The sequence below is a fragment of the Nesoenas mayeri genome (assembly GCF_963082525.1).
Source record: "Nesoenas mayeri genome assembly, chromosome: 3".
NCBI classification, from domain to species: domain Eukaryota; kingdom Metazoa; phylum Chordata; class Aves; order Columbiformes; family Columbidae; genus Nesoenas; species Nesoenas mayeri.
Genome location: NC_137544.1, coordinates 112,283,516 through 112,303,443, shown reverse-complemented (window position 1 = coordinate 112,303,443; position 19,928 = coordinate 112,283,516). Strand labels below are relative to the sequence as shown.

Below are 19,928 nucleotides of genomic sequence, written 5' to 3'. Positions count from 1 at the left end.
CAACTTGGGCAAAATGTAAACATTTTTACACCAGAAAAGATAACTTTCTTTACATGGAGTGAATACAACATTTTTTCACTTTGACACAATTTTTCACCTTGTTGTTTTGTTTTCTCTACTCATTGTTTTAGAATATATCTTTTATCAGGTTCATCTCATACAAGATTAATACAAAACGTTCAGCTTGGAATGGAATTTTACTATAATAGGCCCCAACTTTTCCACAAAAAAAAAAAAACCAGCAAAACTAAAACCATTTAATGCTATTTAGGTTCTTATTCAGAATAAAATAGATATCAAACAGAATAAAATAGATATGAAACAGAAACTAAGCATGAGCATTTCAAGCCACTGAAAGTGCGCAGCATCCTGACGTAGATGTTATTCACTTTATACTGATGTTTTGCAAAGCATCTCTGCCCTCTAAACTCCTTCTACCAGAAATTTGCTTCTCAACTCATTAAATGCAGCAATGTGAGCCTTAAGCCCAGCAACTGCTACCATCTGGGCTTCTCAAAGACCTTGTCCCAGGAACAAGGCAGAAGTGCAGTGAATCTGCAAGGGGATTGCTCAGCGTCCCACTGCTGTGTATGGCACACAGGTCCCAGGGCAGGACAGGGCTCAGGAGGCATACAGGAGAACCAGGGCTGCAGCTCCTAGTGTTTAATTTAGAAGGTGATTTCTCTGACTAGAGAAGCTCAAGACTCTTCTAAGTCATTCGATTCCCACAAGCATCAGCTGTTCCACCCTTTTCAGAGCCATGGGTACAAAAGGCTTGCCAAAGTTTATTCTTGGGAAACTAGAGGAGGGCAAGAGATAGCGTCTCCTGTTAGTTATAGCCACATTTCGTCTTAACCTCCTCAGTAGCCTACTGTGCTGAAATCGGCCAGTTCTCCTCAAACTCCCCTATAGCCCTCCAGAATGACATCATATGGAGTTTAGTCTTCTTTCACCCTTGGAGATGTCTCTCTCCACCTTGCTCCTGGCACTGTGATCACTGCTGCTGCTGCTGATATCCAAGCGCTCACACTTATTAGTTCTTCAAGCCTAGCCCTTGTGATCTGGGGACCCCTGAATTCTTGATGCCAGAAGGGAGGACTCTGCACAGCCACCAATAGCTGCTCAACTGTTTCCTTCTATTCACTGTCATCCAGTGACCCCTTTCAGGTCTTGCTCTCCCTTTCTCCCTCTTGAGCCAATTTCCTTGCAGCACACAACATTCATCATTGCCTCCCATCACCACAGATGCAGGCAGAAGGTTTCACCATTTGCAGAGAGCAGTAACTTACTGCAAGAAATTGCTCCCTGCAAAGCAAGAGGACAATCTGCAGCATTCAGGGAATTTCACCTCCTTGCAGCACAATATGGAAAGAGTCCAGCAGTAAATCCTTAGCGGAAGATCCTCTCAATCCCAGCCTCTAAAACTGGCAGATGCTGAACAGCCTTTTTGTGCTCTAACAGAAGAGTGCATCACCCCAAAGGAGCTGCCAAACCAAGCAGCATTGTAGACACCAAACAAAAACAGCTTTAATGAGAGCTTTGTTCCTGGATAAACTATGGGACACGTTATTGTTTGCTTGAAATTATGTGTAGGAAGATTCATGGAACTCTTCTGGTCCTCGAATCTCTCTGAAGATCTTACTGTTTTTTAGCTCTTGAAACAAAATGCTTATCAGGGAAACAACTGCTGACATTGAGCTGTCCCAGTAGTAGGTGGCTGAAAAGAAAATGCAGCCATGTGATGTGAGGGAAAAAAAGCCATCACCAGTTTGTGTATTTTTACTGCTGTCAAAAGAGGAACTCTGAGTTCCCCACAGCCTCCCTGTCCTGCAGATGGGGATGTGAGATAGCTTGTGCCCCAGGAAGCCTTGCTGCCGAAGAGACAGAGAGGACATAGCCATAAAAGCTAGGTAAACACAAGGGAAGCACGTGAAACAACAAAAAGGATGTGGCTGAGCGGACATCTAAGTGCCCCACTATTTATATCATCAGTCAGAAAATACAGGGCCTATTAACCAGTGGGGGGGAAAAGAAATAATCAATGGAAAATTTTGCTCTACGCTATTCATATGGGAAGTAGAAGGAAAATATTTCTCCTCTTCAATCAAGTATTCTGCTGATGACAGAAAACATTAGATAGGAATATCTTTTTTTTTTTCCCCTGGAACCCAACTTCTATCACAATGGTATTTATACTACATATTACTCAAAAATCATACTCTTCCTTTCCAAACTTAATCCTCATCTATCCATAAACAATATGGTCAGACCAGTCCTGAAGCTAAGCTAACACAACGCGGATGATGCTTTCTTTTTATTTGGTCCACTCTTCCCTAGAGACAGTAGGGCGTCTTCTGGAATTAAAGAAACTCAGCTCTAGTTTTGTTTCAACAGCTGAAGAAAAGTTTTGGAAAAGTAATAGTGGAAACAACCTTTACATCATAGCTGCTGGCAAAAACAGGCACCGGTGACAAATTCAGAATATTTTTACTGAAATTGCATCAAACAGTCTGATAAGTGGGAAACGGAAAGAAGATACCTGAAAAAGAATCTCATGTTTTAAATTGCAAAAAGAAATATTCTTATCTCTTGAGGAAGAGTGATGGCCTTGAACAAGCATTCAAAATTACTTGACAGCCAAGCCTCTGTCCCATGGACATGGTTGGCCCTGATCCATGCTTGGTTGCCAAGGAGCCTCTATCAAACTTAATAATGAAGATGAATAAAAACAGTCTTACTCACCTTTAATTTACCTCAGATTTAAATGAAGAATAAGCCTACATTCTATAAGCCAATACATGTGTCCAAGTGCCCATTGTTACAGCCTTTCATAATACACTTGGTTTTTAGCAGCATGAGGCTGCATGGGCATGTACTGCCTGAGGATATAACAGCAAGAGAAGAGAAAGAGTCGCATCCACGTCACATTGGGGCCAATGCAATTTCACAGGCACGGGCAGAGCACGGGCAGATGGGGTTATGTTCTTTCTTCCCCAGTGAAACCGCTCACCCCGGGACAGCAGGCTTTCCCCTGACTTTTCCCTCTGCTCAGTCTTGTGCCACCCAAGTCACCTGTCACCCTGCCTCCGGGGCTGGTGAAAGTTCAGCCCATCAGCCAAAAGCAAAGTTCAGAAACAGACTGTTCTGCAGTGCCTGTTCACACACCGTGCGTGATGAGGAGAAGGTAATGAGGCCGGGGCTTCCAGCGCTCAGGAATACGTGTCAGAGTCCCTCTGGGATGAGCAAAAACTGCTTTTTCCTTGATGGTTTTACAAACTGGTGGGAAAGCAACAGCTGAGCCCTTCCACGACAAATACAAACATTACAAGTGTCTTGCTCTAGGGACATGCAAATTATTTTAAAAACACAGTAGCCCAACATCCGATACTGATTTCAGATAGTCAGAATGAGCCTGAGAAATAGAAAATAACCCTGGAAGTCATTTTCAGTCTCAGATCTGTCTCCCCAAACCCTCATGAAAGCACACAAGATACTTAATTTGGAGTGAGGTGACACATTGCGGGCTGGGATACCGGGTCTGTTTCATAGCATGTTGCCTGTAAGACAACATTAACTACTGCTGGACCTGCAACATGTTGGTTCTGGCCAATAATAAATACGTTTGATAGGCCAGTGCTGCATGAGAGATGCCACTCAGTGGGACACAGAACACCTCTGGAAGTCCTATGAACTACACATGGAAGATAACACACTCTACCTCAGCTACAGCTGCAAATTAGTTTCCTTTTTGACACCATTGCATTAGCAGCCTGTTTGTAATGCTGTGTCTATAATTTTTACTCTTTCAGACCACTTGTTACTGCTTCAAACAAAATTTCAGCAGCATGGCAACAAGGAAAGATTCTCAACTAAGCTTTTTTTTTTTTTCCAAAGAACCTTGGGCAGTGGAAAAAAGCTCATTCACTCCAAACTGTTAATGAAGAGTAAGGTTTAAGGGACATATTCAGCCAGCCTGATTGCTATTTAAACCCAAGTCTGCAGAAAGTTATTTGGAAGCATTAGGCAGAGCAACTTATCAAAATTTACATCAAGTGAGGCCAGGTCTAAGAAAGCATGGCCTAAAAATAAGGTCTCAAGGGTCAGATCAGTTGAGCCCAACGCTCCTATCCATCCTAGCTTTCTTGTGTGGCTGTGGGTAACTCATCTGGCTCATGTGTGTCTCTGTTCCAGGCAAAGTACTTGTTTATTTCCAATGACTGCTGGAAAGGATTAAAGACTGTGAAGTAGTCAAATATTACATTGACAAGGGTTTGTATAAAAACCTAAGAAGTGACCATACCTTTTCTGTTGTGACATTTCCAGAGGTAGTGTTTCTGAGCAGCACCTTATATTCTGTCACATACTGCAGGTAAGAAAAAAAAACAAAACCACAATGTTTGCCAGTCACACCATCAATATGAGCATATAATTTCACAAGGAGGATACTGCTGTTAGGAAGACTTTTCTAGAGACCATTCTATGGAGGCTAACAAGCCTGTCCCGTGCAAGAAAAGGGAGTGACAGCATATGCAGCTCCTGTCCCACATGGAAACAGAGAAGCGCTCCATGATCCCCTGAGCTCCCAGGTTTGGGTAATGACCAAAGAATTCATCTGGGTGTTCCTGCTCCAGCAGGGGGATTGGACTGGATGATCTTCTGAGGTCCCTTCCAATCCCTAACATTCTGTGATTCTGTAATTCCCCTCTCCTCCACCTTGCTGTTGCTCACACACCATGCTGTTGCACTGGCTCCTGCAGAAGGCAAGTGGCACTTGTGCTGTTTCACTGTTAGAAATGGTGAGGCAGGCATTAAAATTGTCAGTAAAATATCTAAAATCTAGGGCAACAGTTTACTTTGATAAATTAGCAAAAGCAGGGCACTGCTTTGGGCTTGTTTTCTTTAGATATAAAATAGGGGAAATAAAATCTTATGTACTTGCCAATTACCTGTGACAACAGCAGCACAGAGGAAGGAGGACATTTTTATTTGATTCCTGAACATACAGAACCCTGACACTCAAGACACCACAGAATACCACTTTTATGTTTATTTATAGACTTGTACTATGTTGTGTATATACTCAAAATGGAACTTATTACTAAGATCTAAATCAAAATCTTCTTGGAGCCCCACAGCTCCTGTCCATCAGTTTAAACCACACTATGTTCTGGTGCAACTTATCATCCTACCGCACTTAGTCCTCTGTCAGAAGCCAGGCTGAGCAATTAATCCAGCAAGGAGTACCATGGAAAATATTGAATAAAAGCATCAGGCAACAGGTAATGCTTACACACACCACAGGTGTAGAAGTTTAAAGAACATTTTTGGTGGAGGTACAGGCTACTAATTTGCCCTTCTTTTTTTTTTTTGAGGAGTATTTTTCAAAATCAAACCATGTGCTATGGAAGTTGTGTGTACATCAGGTGCTTTTAAAAATCCCATCTACTGTAAGTAAATTAACTTTTGGTATTTTCTGCATCATCTTTCTAGCCCTTTCTAAAGAGCAGTCACTTTGTCTGTCTGTGTACTGTAGCTCATGTCCAAAGTCCACACATATCTTACCGTTCGGAAAGCTGCAGCAACAAGATTTGCAGGAAACAGGTTTCTGTAAAATAAAAACAAGAAAATTAAATATTTCTTGTAGAACTTCTAAAACAAACGCACCAATGTGTTTTAGCCTCAGGAACTGAATTCCTTTTGCAAGGCAAGCATATTGGCATGAGTGAGGTACGTGCTACAGAAGACAGTCTGGCAGCTGGAAGCAGATGTCTTGCTACACCCCCAGGGGTGTGAACGCCATCTTCTCTTGCTCACATAAGAAGGTCCCTGCTTGTCTGCCACATGTTACCATTTGGGCAATGGGACACGATGCTGGTTATACACACTCAGTGGTTACAGAAACTGGCTTAGCCATACCAGCTGCAGCAACAGCTGATGGCCTCCAGGGTCAGGCAGATTTTTAACACTACTCACATGATTACACTTTGCTCACAGCCCCAACAGGAAGGACAATCCAATCAGCAAAATCCACTTAAGAGAATGGCATAACCCTTCAACAAAGGGTCAGCTTCCCTGAACACTGAGGTAAAGCAGAACAATGTCACGGGCCAGAGCTGTCTGCAAGGGCCAAAGGGGTTAAACGGCACAGATGAAAGTAGGGGCAACTCATGTGGAAAGCTGCAACATCCGAATTTGGTAGTGCCTCCATACAAAAATGCAAATTGAGCACTAGGTTTGTGCAGGGAGTGTGACACGCAACACGACACACACTTCTACTGGGCATCCAGTGTATTTGTGTATCTGTGAAGCAACAAGAACAGGAAAAATGGCTAACTGGACCATGTAGGGAAAAAGTTGCTTATTGTATTTTATATTTCTTTTTAATGCTATACTTCCTTTCTCCCCTTATGGTGGTAAAGAGCATGTGTTCCCCTAGCCAAATGGCAGCTTTTTTTGCTGTATCAGAAAGCAAACTAGGAACAACAACTGATCTCTGGGGTGACAGCAGGACCCTTGCTGGCAAGGGTAGGAAGGTTATGGGCATGAACTGAATATACTGCCAGCCAAACGCATCCAGGAGGCACAAGAACTCTTCCGGTGAGGAAACCTGACCCAGAGTCAGTTAACTGTGGCAAAACACATTTGGGGAGCTGCTCCGCACCCTCTGCTCCTTGCGCTGCCCTGAGGAAGGCCCAGGCCGTGCCTCATTAACCTCCCCCCAGATTTTGCTGTAGTTACCCTGGCAAACACTTTAAACCGGGCCTTCGGCTGTGATAATTCCATGGATGACGTGGAAGGCGCAAATCCAAACCACAGCAAGAACTGGAGAAGCAGAGTCAAATCTTTGAAAGCAAGAAGGAGCTTAAGATATAGCACAGATAAGGACTTTGGTCTTTTCCACTGCATAGCTCTGTTACCCGGCCGCACAGCCAGGGCTTTCCCGCAGCCTTGACAGCAACGAGAACTACACGGACCTTCCCAGACCAGTAGCTGCTGTGAACTACCTCAGCCTCGCTGCTGCATTACATTAGGAGGCAGACGCAAAAGTCAAGTTTCTGTAATAATAATTTGGCTCCTAGAGTCTGTGTTTCACTGAGCATGAAAGAAATAGCAACTTAAAATTTGACAATACAGCTGTCTGAAAGTAGGAGAGCAAGCTCTAGCTTTGCAAAGATGCTTAGGAATTGGTCAAATAAGGTCAATGGGACAGACTGCGTGCACCAGTTCTTGCACAGCTGGAACTCTCTGGTGCATAAAAACCTCCTTTAAAGTAAAAACAAACTTACTTTTATCAGGAATAAAACATCACATATCTAAATGGGCCGAGCTCAGCGCACAGTTTTAACCAAAAACAAGTAAACATGCTGTTGCAAAAATAAGGATATTTCTTTTCAACTTTTCATAGCAGGATGATTACTCTAAAAAAAAAAAAAAAAAAAAAAAAGACTGGATTTTGAAGAAGCAAAAAGATGAAAAAAGACTTAAAACCAATCAGAAATCAAATTACTCTGGGTTTTTTTAAATCAGCTTTCCATCCTGATGAAACAAAGCCAAAGGAAATAATCCTAAAGCCTAAACAATATGGTTCTCCAATGTTTAAATGTGGCCGAGAAACCAAACCCTCCATAATTTACACAGTATGTCAGGCATGGGCCTCAGTAATTAAACACTAACTTAACCCCAAGCCTATACTTAAAGCACATGGTTGAGTGATGCCAGCAGCCCTGCCACAGCAAGGCAAAGGGCAGGTTCTTACTGCAAGTGTGAATAGCACTAAAGCTGTTCAAATATGAGCAGGTAACAGTCACTCTTCTCTACCTCTGGAGCAGCAGTTACAGGACTCGACTCTGAGTACAGTAAAGAGCATTTTTGACAATCCACCAAGTAAAAAAATCCGTATCTCAATTCAGCAGCTCAGAAGGAGCTTTGTGTTTTGTTCAACTTCAAAGCACACCTGCCGGCAAAGTCCCAACAACACACAAAATAATGTTTTGATCCTCTTTGTTTCAAACCCCAGAGTTTAAGAACAAAATGTGTCAGGTCACAAAAAGCAACCAAAAAATAAATGGCTTGTCTTAGAGGCATGAGTTCTGCACAGACTACACTCATTGCTCACCTAAGATCAGTCAGTGTGTGAATTAAATTAAACTGTAATTATGGGTGCGTCAGACCGCAGGTTTTTACCTGAGGATGGATTTGCGCAAGAACACCATAACAGCGCCTAAAAAAAATGAACGGGTCAGGATGCCTCATGCTCCAGGGAGAGCCACAAGCTGGCTGGTGATCTGCCTGGGCTCATCGTATGCTGGTGCCCGCAGGCTTTGCTCATCATGTGAGGCGAGACAAAGTTCACCCACCACAGAAATCCAGGCCCAGTTCTGTCCCTGCGAGCCCATGTTCGCCCCATCCCCAAGCCCAAACGGACGAGTCGCACGGGGAAGCGCAAACATCTCTCCCATCCAGGTGAACCGGTGAGCAGGAAAGCTCATGAGTTGGGTAATTGGGCATGCAAATTAAATGTGGGTGTCTGCCAGCTGGTTTTTCTGCACAAAAAAAAATCTTCAGGGTTTTTTTTGCTTTGAAAGCCCGTACTAGATGCAAATGTGGAGTATAAAAGAATCATCAGTTATACCAGTGGATTTCTGACTACTGCTGTTTTTTCTAATGGCCCCATCCCTGCGGCTGCTATGCCCTGTGCTAGAGAATGGGGTTGCCTTTTCAAAGCAGATATGGGTTATCACATGAGCACAGCGCTGAGCAAACACTGAGTCTGGGCGATAAGGAGCCCAGCACAGGGATCTGGGATCAGGCAGCTTTGGCCCCGTGATGCAGAGAGATGAAACCTGCTCTTATGTGGCAAGAATGAGACAAGCCAGCGATGCATGACATCATGGCAGGGGGACAGCTGATCTGCATGCACCCCAGGTGCTCTACTGCTGCCGGGACCTTGCTCCACGGAGAGGGATGGATTATCCATGCATGGACACAACTGTCTTTGTGGCATAAAGGTGAAGTAGGTGCTACAAAGACAAGCACAGGACAGGCAAGTGTCTCTTTACCTGTTGCAAGTTGTGTACAAAGCACCACCACCCCCAAAAAAATAATGTCAGAAATCCATCAGACAGCTGTCAAGGGTGACAGTTGTGTCCTGGGGCTGGAGCGGCAGCTGGGCTGAGCCAAGAAACCTCCACGAACCTGCGTAACACACAATGTGAGAGAGCGCTCATCTCGGGTTCTCTTAAAATAGGAACCAGAAAGCGGCAGCACCAAGGGCGGCAGTTTCAGGGTCCAAGTACTTTCTGACTGAACACTGTGCTCATCACATTATCTTCTCATGCACAGCCAGAAAAATGCAGCTGTTTCCTTCTCCCGAGGGAAGAGCTGCTCCCACCAGACGGGAAGGGAACATTACTCCTCTAACCAAATTCAGCAGGAAGGTCTCACCGTATTTTTTGCTGTAGCAGAAATCTTAGTTTATCTGCAGCATTCAGTGCTGGGAAACCCAGGTGACTAACGAAACCTGGAGCTGTAAAGGGAGCAAAACCATGTTGCAGCTCCCATCCTTCTCAATTTTGATATTACAGTCAAATTCCTCTCTTCTTTACCCTATATCTTTCCACCAGTGGAATAAGGATGGCACAGGAACTCCTTCATTGCATGTGTAATGGATTTTTATTAATAACTGTCCCTAAATTATTCTTTCGCTAGAGCTCTGCAAACAACTTTGCTCTGGCAGCAAAAGCATGAAGGGAAATCTAGGCAAGCAGAACAAACCCCTAAAATACTACGCATTCCTCTTGCATTGCTTCTCACAAAAAAGTTCCACTTCCAATGCCAAAAACCTTGCTGCCGGGAAACATATTTCTGTGAAAAAGCCTAGAAAAAATATTCTGTATTGCGTTATCTCCTGTTTGGGTTTTGTTTTGTTTTGTTTTCTCTCAATGAAGTGTTTTCAATGGTAGGAGTCCACTGACAGCAACCTTATTGCCATCTGTGGCAATCTGCCAGAGCCCGGTTCAGATTGCTCCAATACCTTTATTTTTCTTTCTGTTCTTTCTGGTTTCATTCAATACCACATAACAATTTTTCTCATCTTTTTGATAGGTAGGTGGATGCACAATACATGCCCTGGACATACACCGATTTATGAGTGCGTGCATTTGCTTTAACACAGAGAAACTTGAAAATGTGTTTACTTATAGCAGATATTTCATACTTTTTTGCTTTAATGGTCCCATCTGCACCTTTGTTGCTTGGAAAAAACAAAACAAAACATAGGGGAGTCAGTAGTAAAAGGCAACGAATAAAAGAGCAAAAGAAAGGAGCAGAAATGTTCAGAGGCTTCCTAAAATAACACCAACCAAGACAGTGCAGGCACATGAACAAAACCACTGACTACAGAGATCAGTCAGCAATCCCTACAGTTCAAGAGAGGATGCAGGCTCAGAAAATGAACCAAGTGGAGGTGGACAGTAACACTTACTAATTTTCCTTGTGCTGAGGGTACCCCCAAGTTAAAAGCTAGTTGTCCAGCTACAAAACCCAGTGGTTAGCCTATCTTGGCGATCCACCATCGGTATAACTGCAACTATTCTGGCCACTTTTTATTCTATTTATCACTACAAAGGTGGCATCTCCCTCTCTTCTCCTAACGCTCAGGTTTTTCTCTCTCTTTCCACATCACGATTTCAGAGACAGGCTTCACAGCTGATGCTTTTGGCTGACTCACCACGAAGTCCAAGGCTTTAAGAAACAAAAGCTACTGGAGCGACTGGTGCTCGAGCGAGGGTCACTGCACCCCAAGGTCCACCCTGGCCCTCTGCTCTGCAGCCGAGTCAGCAGAACGTGACCGGTGCTTGTCCCTGATCTCGAGCTCACCCCCACCTTCCCTCTGGCTCCGACGCTGCTCGAAGCCAACGCACGGGCTTGCAGACTGCACCCTGGGTAGCCCCGTTGGCAGCACAGCTGGCAACCTCTGGCGGAGAGACAGAAAGGGCAGTGAGGAGCAATGAAATTTAAACTGTTTTTGCAGACTTGCTCGGCAGCCTGAGGAAACTTGACCTCACCACCCAGGGCAGACACCTGGACCTCTGCGTACCCTTTCTATAAAAAACAGATGATGCTACTACCTCCTTCCCTCCCTGGACTGTTACAGCTGGAGCTGGATTAAAACCAGAATTCCCTTCCCAAAGCCAATTCCACAGTTTCAAAACATGTTTTCATCCCAAAATTGTGCAAAGAAAGCCTGTTCCAGACCTTTTTTTCCCCACAAAAAAATATTGTAAAACATTTTGTTGAAATGTTCCTTCTTGATTAGTGAGATTTTCTACTTAAGCCTTTTGTATAAAATTACAGCAAAACATTGACCTCACTGGAATGAAGTGCCAGGATCACCCACTGTTGGAAATTCTGACAGGATCAACAGGTTCCTGTGAAACTGTTTGATTTTGTTGAATCAGCAAATATAAATCAGAGCCAAAACAAAACTCTGACCTTATCAAAACATGAAGTCTTGACAATTGCCCATCAGAAGAGTCAACAAATCAATGGATTCTTGCAAAATGCTTGACCCTGCTGTCTCAACCGCTTTTCAACAAGCTGTGATTGGGCTGTGTTAGCGGGTGGATGGAGTCACCTCCTGGTCACCATCTCTCTCCTCCTCACCTGTTTCTCCCTGGTCAGAAGCCCAACACGATCAGAGCCAAGCTTGGTTTCCGCTGTCATCTGCGCAGGTGGGTGCTGAGCCCCAGAGCACCCCATCCCCCGACTGACTACCCACTTCATAACCAAGATGTATAGAGCTCTTTATTCTCCATTGCTTTGCATTCTCCACCAAACAAATGAGTAAGGGATGACACCAGAAATGCTAAAATTTCCTGTCATTCTCCTCATCTTCTGCTGATGCTCAGTGCTCACCTGTTTGGTACAACTGAGCTGTTCTCCATGCCAGATGCTCTGGAGACGTTCACGAGGTCCAGCTTCAGCTAGGACCACATGGAGCAGGTGTGCTCCAGAGGCCAGCTTAATGCAAAAGCCTGAACTTTGTGCTCTGGAGAAGCCTGTCTTTCTCATTGACATGGAAAATCCAAGGTCCCCACTTGGGTTCAAGTGCTCCAGCAACTCAAGCTGGAGGAAGACAGACAAACTAGACCTGGAAGGGACACACCAAAACAGAGGCAGCCTTTTGGCTGACCACTGAGTCATCATCTATTTGCTACCAAAGCCCAAGATAAATCTCTTTTCCAGAGGGAGTGTCTGCACACATAGGTACATGTTTGTGCAGAAGCTTTAGACTTGGAAACTGAAGACCTCAGCCAAGAATTAAGCTGGCCTCCAGACATCGCTGTGACAATAGAAAGTAACATCTTTGGTCACTAACTAATACACTTCCCAAAAGCAGAAGGGATCTGCATCCTGGGAAAGGACAGCCTGTGTCATCCCTGAAGAAGCCATGGCAAATACTGACTCACAGCTCTGATTTTGCTGTTTCTTCCTTGGGCCATGTTTTTACAATCTGTTTTCAGTGCTGTAGGGGGACTCAGTTTACCTGTTTGCACCTCACTTTTACCTTTTATCTGAAACTAAGCTGAGCAGTGAAGCCTTGAAGGATATGGCCTGTCCTGTGACACAATTGAAAACATTTTTTTTTTCCTGTATCTCATGGAAAGCTTCAGCACCAAAAGAGAGAAAAGGAAAAACAAAGAGCAAGATGCTGCAAGACCCACCCACCAACACTGAAGGCTGAAGGTTTAAGCTCTCCAGGCCTACAGACATTAACTGAAGATGAGGTTACTGTGGTATCTTCCGCCAGAGCAAGAGAGAAGATTGATGCTCAAATCAGAACACCCACACTTTCAAAAGCAGGTTTAAAAAAAAAAAAAAAAAAGGAAAGGGAGAAGAAAATCACAAAACTTTGGAGTTAAGGATTCAGTCTCACCACCATTATAACTTCTTTGAAGACGAACCCTCCACCTGCCTTTACAGACCAGAGCGAGAAGCAGCTTTCTGCTTTCAGCTTCACAGATGTTACCTACAGCCTGAAGCTCACTGGAGCACCCCTGCCCCGTTCCTCAGCTACATCCTACTCAGTACTGTGTGGCAACACAGGAATGAAACACCAGCTACAGTAGCCATGCCAGAATGCACATGGAGCAGCCACTGCTACAGTCATCTTTCCAATGCTCCCACTTGTGCTGACTCTTTTTTGTATTTTCCTTCACCTGCCTATACTTCCATTCCATGTCACCTTCACAGCCAGGACACCTACTCTCTATGTCCTGTTATCACTTCTTAATGTGCTCTGTCAGGAATTGCTGGTCCTTAAGGGAGGACCTTACTTGTGAGTCCTTAAGAGAGGTAGGCTGAGGACATAAAGTACGTGGCTGCCAATGGGACAAACTGGAGTACACTTTCCGTCCAAAGGGAACATGCTTCTCTCTGGGGCACAAAAGGACATGAACATGGATATGTAAACACAGGCGTTCTAAAACTCTTTTTATCTTTGTTGCCACATAGGTTTACTCAAACACAGTGAAAAAGTCTCTCAGCTGAAAAACTGAACTCGTAAAAGCAAAGCAAACAATCTAAATAAAAATCTCCCACTTAGTTTTGCAATTTCCAAGATATCTGCTAAGCACAACTCTCCAGCCACTTCGCTGGTGTGGTCGTCTCCCTTAATCTTCCACTTGCATCTTGGTAACAAGATCTACCACCTCCAAAGCCGTTCATCTTCCAATGTTTCAGCAAACCTCCACACTCCCTATTGATGCACGAACACTTGCCACCACTCCCTCAGCTACACTCACCACAAGAAATCCAGCCGTCACTTCCCAATATTCCTTTATTCCACAGCTTTTCTCAGGCGTCTGTAATACACTTCTCCATGACTGCCAAACACTACTTAGGTGTTAAAAAGTAGTACAGCCAGAGCCAGGATAACAAAGCGCATCAGCTGTCCACATCTGGGGTTCTGCACCAAGATTCATCAAAGCACAAGAAACCACAGTTGGAAGTCTGATACTCAAAAAGCTGGCTGGATGTTTGCCTCATTTGTGTAAGCGTTCCTCTCTTATTTAAAGAGCTGGACAGATGTCAACAAGACATGAGCTGTAAGAAAAAAATAAAAGGTGAAGCCTGCAACTTTGCAAGTAGGAATAAGGATAAAACAGAAAGACTATGATCTGATTAGAAGTGAAAGCCTTGGTTCCAGGTAGTTTTGGGGAACATAAGTATCATTTTTGCAAGGTGCAGGGGTGGGATGGGAAGCTCACAAACATATAGGGTGTCCTCATGCCAGACTATGTTTAGGGTATGTCTTCAATGGAAATACGGGGTTGCATTTCCCTGCCTTAAGAAAAAGGTGCGTGTGAGGGATGGGGAGAGCTGCCCTTCCCTGCCTGCAGGACATGGGACACGACAGGCAGTGGGGCAGCAGAACGCACCAGGCAAGGCCATGCCTGCCCTGCAGCCAGCACCTGGGAGCTGCTCTCCCTCCGGGCGGGACCAAAAACAGACCAAACCACCCAGACCTCTGAGCAAGCCTCTATTCATCCTCACAGCCACCCAGCCAGAATTAAAGATCAAGGTGGGACAGGCAGAGCACACGCAGCCCTAGGCCAGACCGTGCTGCAGGTACCTGGGCAGAAAGCAGTGCCTGTGGAGAAGCCAGGATGAGAGGAGAACGGCCATGAGAAGACGGGGAAGGGGGGATGAGAAGACGGGGAAGGGGGGATGAGAAGACGGGGAAGGGGGGATGAGAAGACGGGGAAGGGGGGATGAGAAGACGGGGAAGGGGGGATGAGAAGACGGGGAAGGGGGGATGAGAAGACGGGGAAGGGGGGATGAGAAGACGGGGAAGGGGGGATGAGAAGACGGGGAAGGGGGGATGAGAAGACGGGGAAGGGGGGATGAGAAGACGGAGAAGGGGGGATGAGAAGACGGAGAAGGGGGGATGAGAAGACGGGGAAGGGGGGATGAGAAGACGGGGAAGGGGGGATGAGAAGACGGGGAAGGGGGGATGAGAAGACGGGGAAGGGGGGATGAGAAGACGGGGAAGGGGGGATGAGAAGACGGGGAAGGGGGGATGAGAAGACGGAGAAGGGGGGATGAGAAGACGGAGAAGGGGGGATGAGAAGACGGAGAAGGGGGGATGAGAAGACGGAGAAGGGGGGATGAGAAGACGGAGAAGGGGGGATGAGAAGACGGAGAAGGGGGGATGAGAAGACGGAGAAGGGGGGCTGAGAAGACGGAGAAGGGGGGCTGAGAAGACGGAGAAGGGGGGATGAGAAGACGTGAAGGAAGGGGCTGTTCCCCGGCCGCCCGCTGCAGTGTGCAACACCGCCGGGTCTGTCATCATCCTCCGGCGGGGAGGGCGGGAGGGAGGGGGGAGGCGGGGGGAGCGGGGCGGCCTCACCTGACGAGGTCGAGGAAGGAGTCCACCGTCTCCTTGCTGGTGGGCACGACACCCGGCAGCCCCAGCCCGGGGGCGTTGAGTGCGGAGGCGCCGGCGCCGGGGCGGATGATGAAGCCGAGAGCGACGGCGAGACCGGAGGCCAGCAGCGTGGTGCCGAGGAAATAGGCGATGGCGATGCCGCCCAGGCGGCCGAGCGAGCGGGCGTCCAGGCTGGCGGCCCCCGACACCAGGCTGCAGACCACCAGCGGCAGGATCACCATCCGCAGCATCCGCAGCAGCAGCTCCCCCGGGAAGGCCAGGTAGGCCACCTGCGCCGGGCTCAGCGCCGCCCCGCGCACGGCGGCCCCCAGCGCCACGCCGGCCACCACCCCCGACACCGTCAGCACCACCAGCGCGTTGCGCCGCAGGAAGCCCCAGCAGCCCCGCAGCCGCCCCCGGCCGCCTCGCTCCGCCGCCGCTGGGCCCTCCGCGTGGCCGTTGCGGCCGTTGCCCGCCTTCTCCTCGCCCGCCGCCTCCATGCTGCCCGGCGCGGCGCGGCAGCCCGCAGCGCGTCCCCGCTCTCCCGCTGCCGGCGCCGAACCGCCTGTCCCGCCGCCGCGCGGCTGACTGACCTGCCGCGCCGAGAGAGCCCGCCCCGCCGCGTGCCCGGGGGGCGGCACCGCCCCGGCCGGGCCCCGCCCACGGGGTGGTGCCACCGCCCGCAGCCCCGGCGGCCCGTGGTGCCGGTGCGCTCGGCGCCATGGCCGCCAGAGGGGCTGGCACGTCCCCTCCGCGCCCCCGCGGCGCTGCTCGCGCCCTTTGCGCGGCCCTCGGGCTGCCCACGGACCGCGCACGGGCCCTGCGTGGCCTCGTGGTTCACACACGGCCCCTCAGTGTCCTAGAGCTCAAAAATATCCCCTCAGTGTTCCTCTGGTTCACACGTCTCCTCAGTGTCCTCACAAATCACACACGTTCCCTCAGTGTCCCCGTGGTTCACATGTTTCCTCAGTGTCCTCATGGCTCAGACACGTCTACTTAGTGTCCCTGAGTGTCCCAACAGTTCACACCTGTTCCCCATGGCTCACACACATCCCTCTCAATGACACCTTCAGTGTCCCCATGGTTCACAGGTCTCCTTAGTGTCCCTCAGTGTCCCCATGGTTCACGCATCTCCTTAGTGTCCCTCAGTGTCCCCATAGCTCAGACACGTCTACTTAGTGTCCCTGAGTGTCCCCACGGGTCACACCTGTTCCCTTAATTTCCCCATGTCCCCATGGCTCACATCCATCCCTCTCAATGACACCTTCAGTGTCCTCATTGTTCACACATGCCTCCTCAGTGTCCCCATGGTTCACACACTTCCCTTCAGTGTCCTTCAGTGTCCCCATGGTTCGTGCATCTCCTTAGTGTCCCTCAGTGTCCCCATGGCTCAGACACATCTACTTAGTGTCCCTGAGTGTCCCCACGGATCACACCTGTTCCCTTAATTTCCCCATGTCCCCGTGGCTCACACCCATCCCTCTCAATGACACCTTCAGTGTCCCCATTGTTCATACATGTTCCCTCAGTGGGATGGTCCACACATGTCCTCTTAGCACCCTTCAGTGTCTACACAGCTCACATATATCTCTTAGGTGTCCCCATGGTTCACACACGCCTCCTTAGTGTCTAACACGTCTTCTTAGTGTCCTTCAGTGTCTTCATGGCTCACACGTCTCCTTAGTGTCATCACAGCTCGTGCATGTCCCCTCAGTGTCCCCACAGCTCACAGAGTTCCCTTCAGTGTGCCCACAGATCACATGTGCTCCCTCAGTTTTCCCCATGTCCCCACAGCTCACACACATCCCTCTCAATGTCACTCTCAGGGTTCCCACGGCTCACACATGTCCCCTCAGTGTCCCCATGGCTCACACGTGTTCCCTCAATGTTCCCATAGTTCATGCACATCCCCTCAGTGTCCTCCTCCATGTCCTTCTCACTGTCCTCATGGCTCACACATGTCCCATCAGGTTTGCCACAGCTCACATATGTTCCCTCAGTGTCCCACAGCTCACATATATCCCACCAGTGTCCCCCTCCTCTCTCCAGGCACCACTTGAAGAGGTGGAAGCCATCCTCTGCACCAGGACAGGTCTATGGCCATGCCTCCTGTCCCCATGGTCAAAGCTGTCCAGCGGGTCCATGGGCTTGTCAGTGGCAGGGTGGCACAGACCTGTTGGCTCCAAGCATGCTTGCTTGCAGAACCAGACTGAAACCCACGTCTGATCACACGAGAAGGTTGTCTGAGGAGCAGACAATGTCTATGGTGGTATGAAGGGCTGATAAGGACAAATCCGCAGGGATCTTGGAGGTACAGTACTTTCGTGTTTGCTCATAGAGCCAGTTTTATGAGCTTCAGCCAGCGCCTGGATTTCAGAAGGGGCTTCATTTCAGTTCATTCCCTTGGCATCAGCAAAGCACAGCCTAGCAGAAAACTCGCTGTGAAAACAACCAGCCACACATTTGCTTTTTGAGTAGACCACACTAATTGAAGAGATTGACAGGGCGTGATGGGACAATAATCCAAATCTAATAAGAATCTTTTATGCTTTCTAGCCTCGTGGATAGACTCAAAGATCCCTACACTGTTGCTAGAGTTCCTGGGAGTTGTCTCTGTCTAAATAGGTAACACCACCACTGACAAGCAACTCCATCCACCATCACCCACTTTGGAGCTCAATGAAAAGCTTTGACTCATGTCTTGCTCTTGCACCAAAATTTGACCCAAGATACCAAGTATATTCTTATTGGTTTGGGTTTTGTTTTTCTTCCAGATAACTTTCCTTTTGAGGAACACTTGGTTTGTGGAAGTCTGGGAATGAATGTTCCATCAAACTAGGAGAAACAGAGAGGAAACAGAAATTAAACTAATCAGGAAAGCAAGTATCTGCAAACACTTTCAAAGACATTCAATTGCTTCAACCTCAAAAGGAACAAAAAGCTGTGTGGATGTTTTAAAATCAGTTTTGAATTCTTTTTGCAAATAGGTTTGTGAATAATAAACAATTAACCCTCCAAAGTAATTGTTTCTTTCCCCATCAGAAGAATTTCTAAAATAGATTTTTAATTAATATTTTGAGAGTATTCCCCATGAAAATATCATGCTTTGTTTTTCCATTGCATTTTTTCCTGCCTTTTTCTCCTGATCTCAGATGTTTTTCTCTCTGTTTACCTGTAAAAAGGGGAGGAGAAAAGGCAACAGAAAATCATAAAATAAACATTAAAAGTCTTTATTCTCTCTTTTAGTTGAGAAAACATTCTAGAACCAAACAACGAGCAGGAATGCTGTTTCCCCATGTAAAATGAAAAGCAAGGAGAGAAATTCAGGGAAGGGTGAACAAGAAGAACACATGAAATTGGAAAACTCATCTGTAGCAGCACATATACAAGACCAGTGCAAGAGTTAAAACAGAGCCTTTTCCACCGTATGAAGTGACAGTAGGCTTCTTCTCCCGGAGGATCTCCCCATGTCCTTGCAGGGCTGACTTTGCTCAGAGCAGTGCCAGGAGAACAGCCAGGTGAGCAGCGGGAAAACACACATCCAAAATTGTAGATTCCACTGCATGTTTTTTAACCTGTGCTAAGGCTGGTTGGTGATGACCAACCGTTCGTGAAGAACACCTTGATGCAGGGATACCTGTGTAAAACTTCCTGGTCAACAACACCATGAGAATTTGGATTCCAAATTTCCCCTCCCTTTTTCCCTCTTGATATTCTGATTTAAACACTGACACAAACAGTTCTTCTTCTTCTCTTAACGTATCTTCGGATGACAAGGCTTTTGCCAAGAAGAAGGCAATAGAGCATGTGAACCTCCCACCATATGAATGGACATTATCCCAAAGACGTTCTGGGCAAAGCTGTTTTTCCGCACCCTGTGAGAGTTCATGGATGGCTGCAGTCATTAACTCTGAAGCCTGCTGACTTATTCAGTAGTAATTATTGACTGATCCGTTGTGTCATGTTTTCATTTCAGCTCTTGTAGATCTTGGGAGCTTTCCAGTGAGTGAGCCTGCATGTTTCCAATGTCCACCCTGCTGGTGCTTCTAAATTACGGTTTTTGACTTACCCTATTGCGACTTGAACAAATTTGGTTTTGTCTTAGATGCCTTTCACCTGCACAGGACTACAGTGCTTCCTCCAGAAATCGGCAGAGGGATCATAAACAGGCAAAACCAAACAAAAACAAACAGAATAAAAAATATGGTACCTTTTAAATAAAATTTAAGACTTCATTTTGCTTTGGATGAGGAGACAGCCAACCTTGTTTTCACCACTGGTCCAGGAAAAATGAAATCCTGCTGATTTCCAGTCAAATTCTGCTTGATATCATTTTTTGACGATGGGTATTTGAAACTCCAGGCTTAGTGAAGGGAATGAAAAAATACTGAAGGCTGTAAGACAATCAGGTCCTTCCTCTCCCTGTTACAGCACCAGGCAAGCAGAATACAGGACTTATTTTGAGCCGTTTTCCTCAGAAAAGGTCCCACTTTGTGTA

General features: G+C 46.9%; 1 protein-coding gene across 3 annotated transcripts in view; it reads right to left on the bottom strand.

The window, feature by feature from the left end:
* Positions 1-15,998, bottom strand: part of SLC1A4 (solute carrier family 1 member 4) — a 37,040-nt gene extending 21,042 nt beyond the window's left edge. For 2 of the 3 annotated variants that reach the window (XR_013921932.1, XM_080341082.1), the window contains exons 1-3: positions 15,413-15,998; positions 5,563-5,605; positions 4,301-4,363 (exon numbers count right to left, since the gene is read on the bottom strand). Coding sequence is in view for 1 of the 3 variants with exons in the window: in XM_080341082.1 (XP_080197208.1) it covers positions 4,301-4,363; positions 5,563-5,605; positions 15,413-15,930 (624 nt within the window). In the remaining 2 variants the exon portion in view is untranslated. Of the gene's footprint in view, positions 1-4,300; positions 4,364-5,562; positions 5,606-9,059; positions 9,075-15,412 lie in introns of those variants that run through there. The other variant, XM_080341083.1, reaches the window with a different exon arrangement.
* Between the last annotated feature and the right edge of the window lie 3,930 nt (positions 15,999-19,928).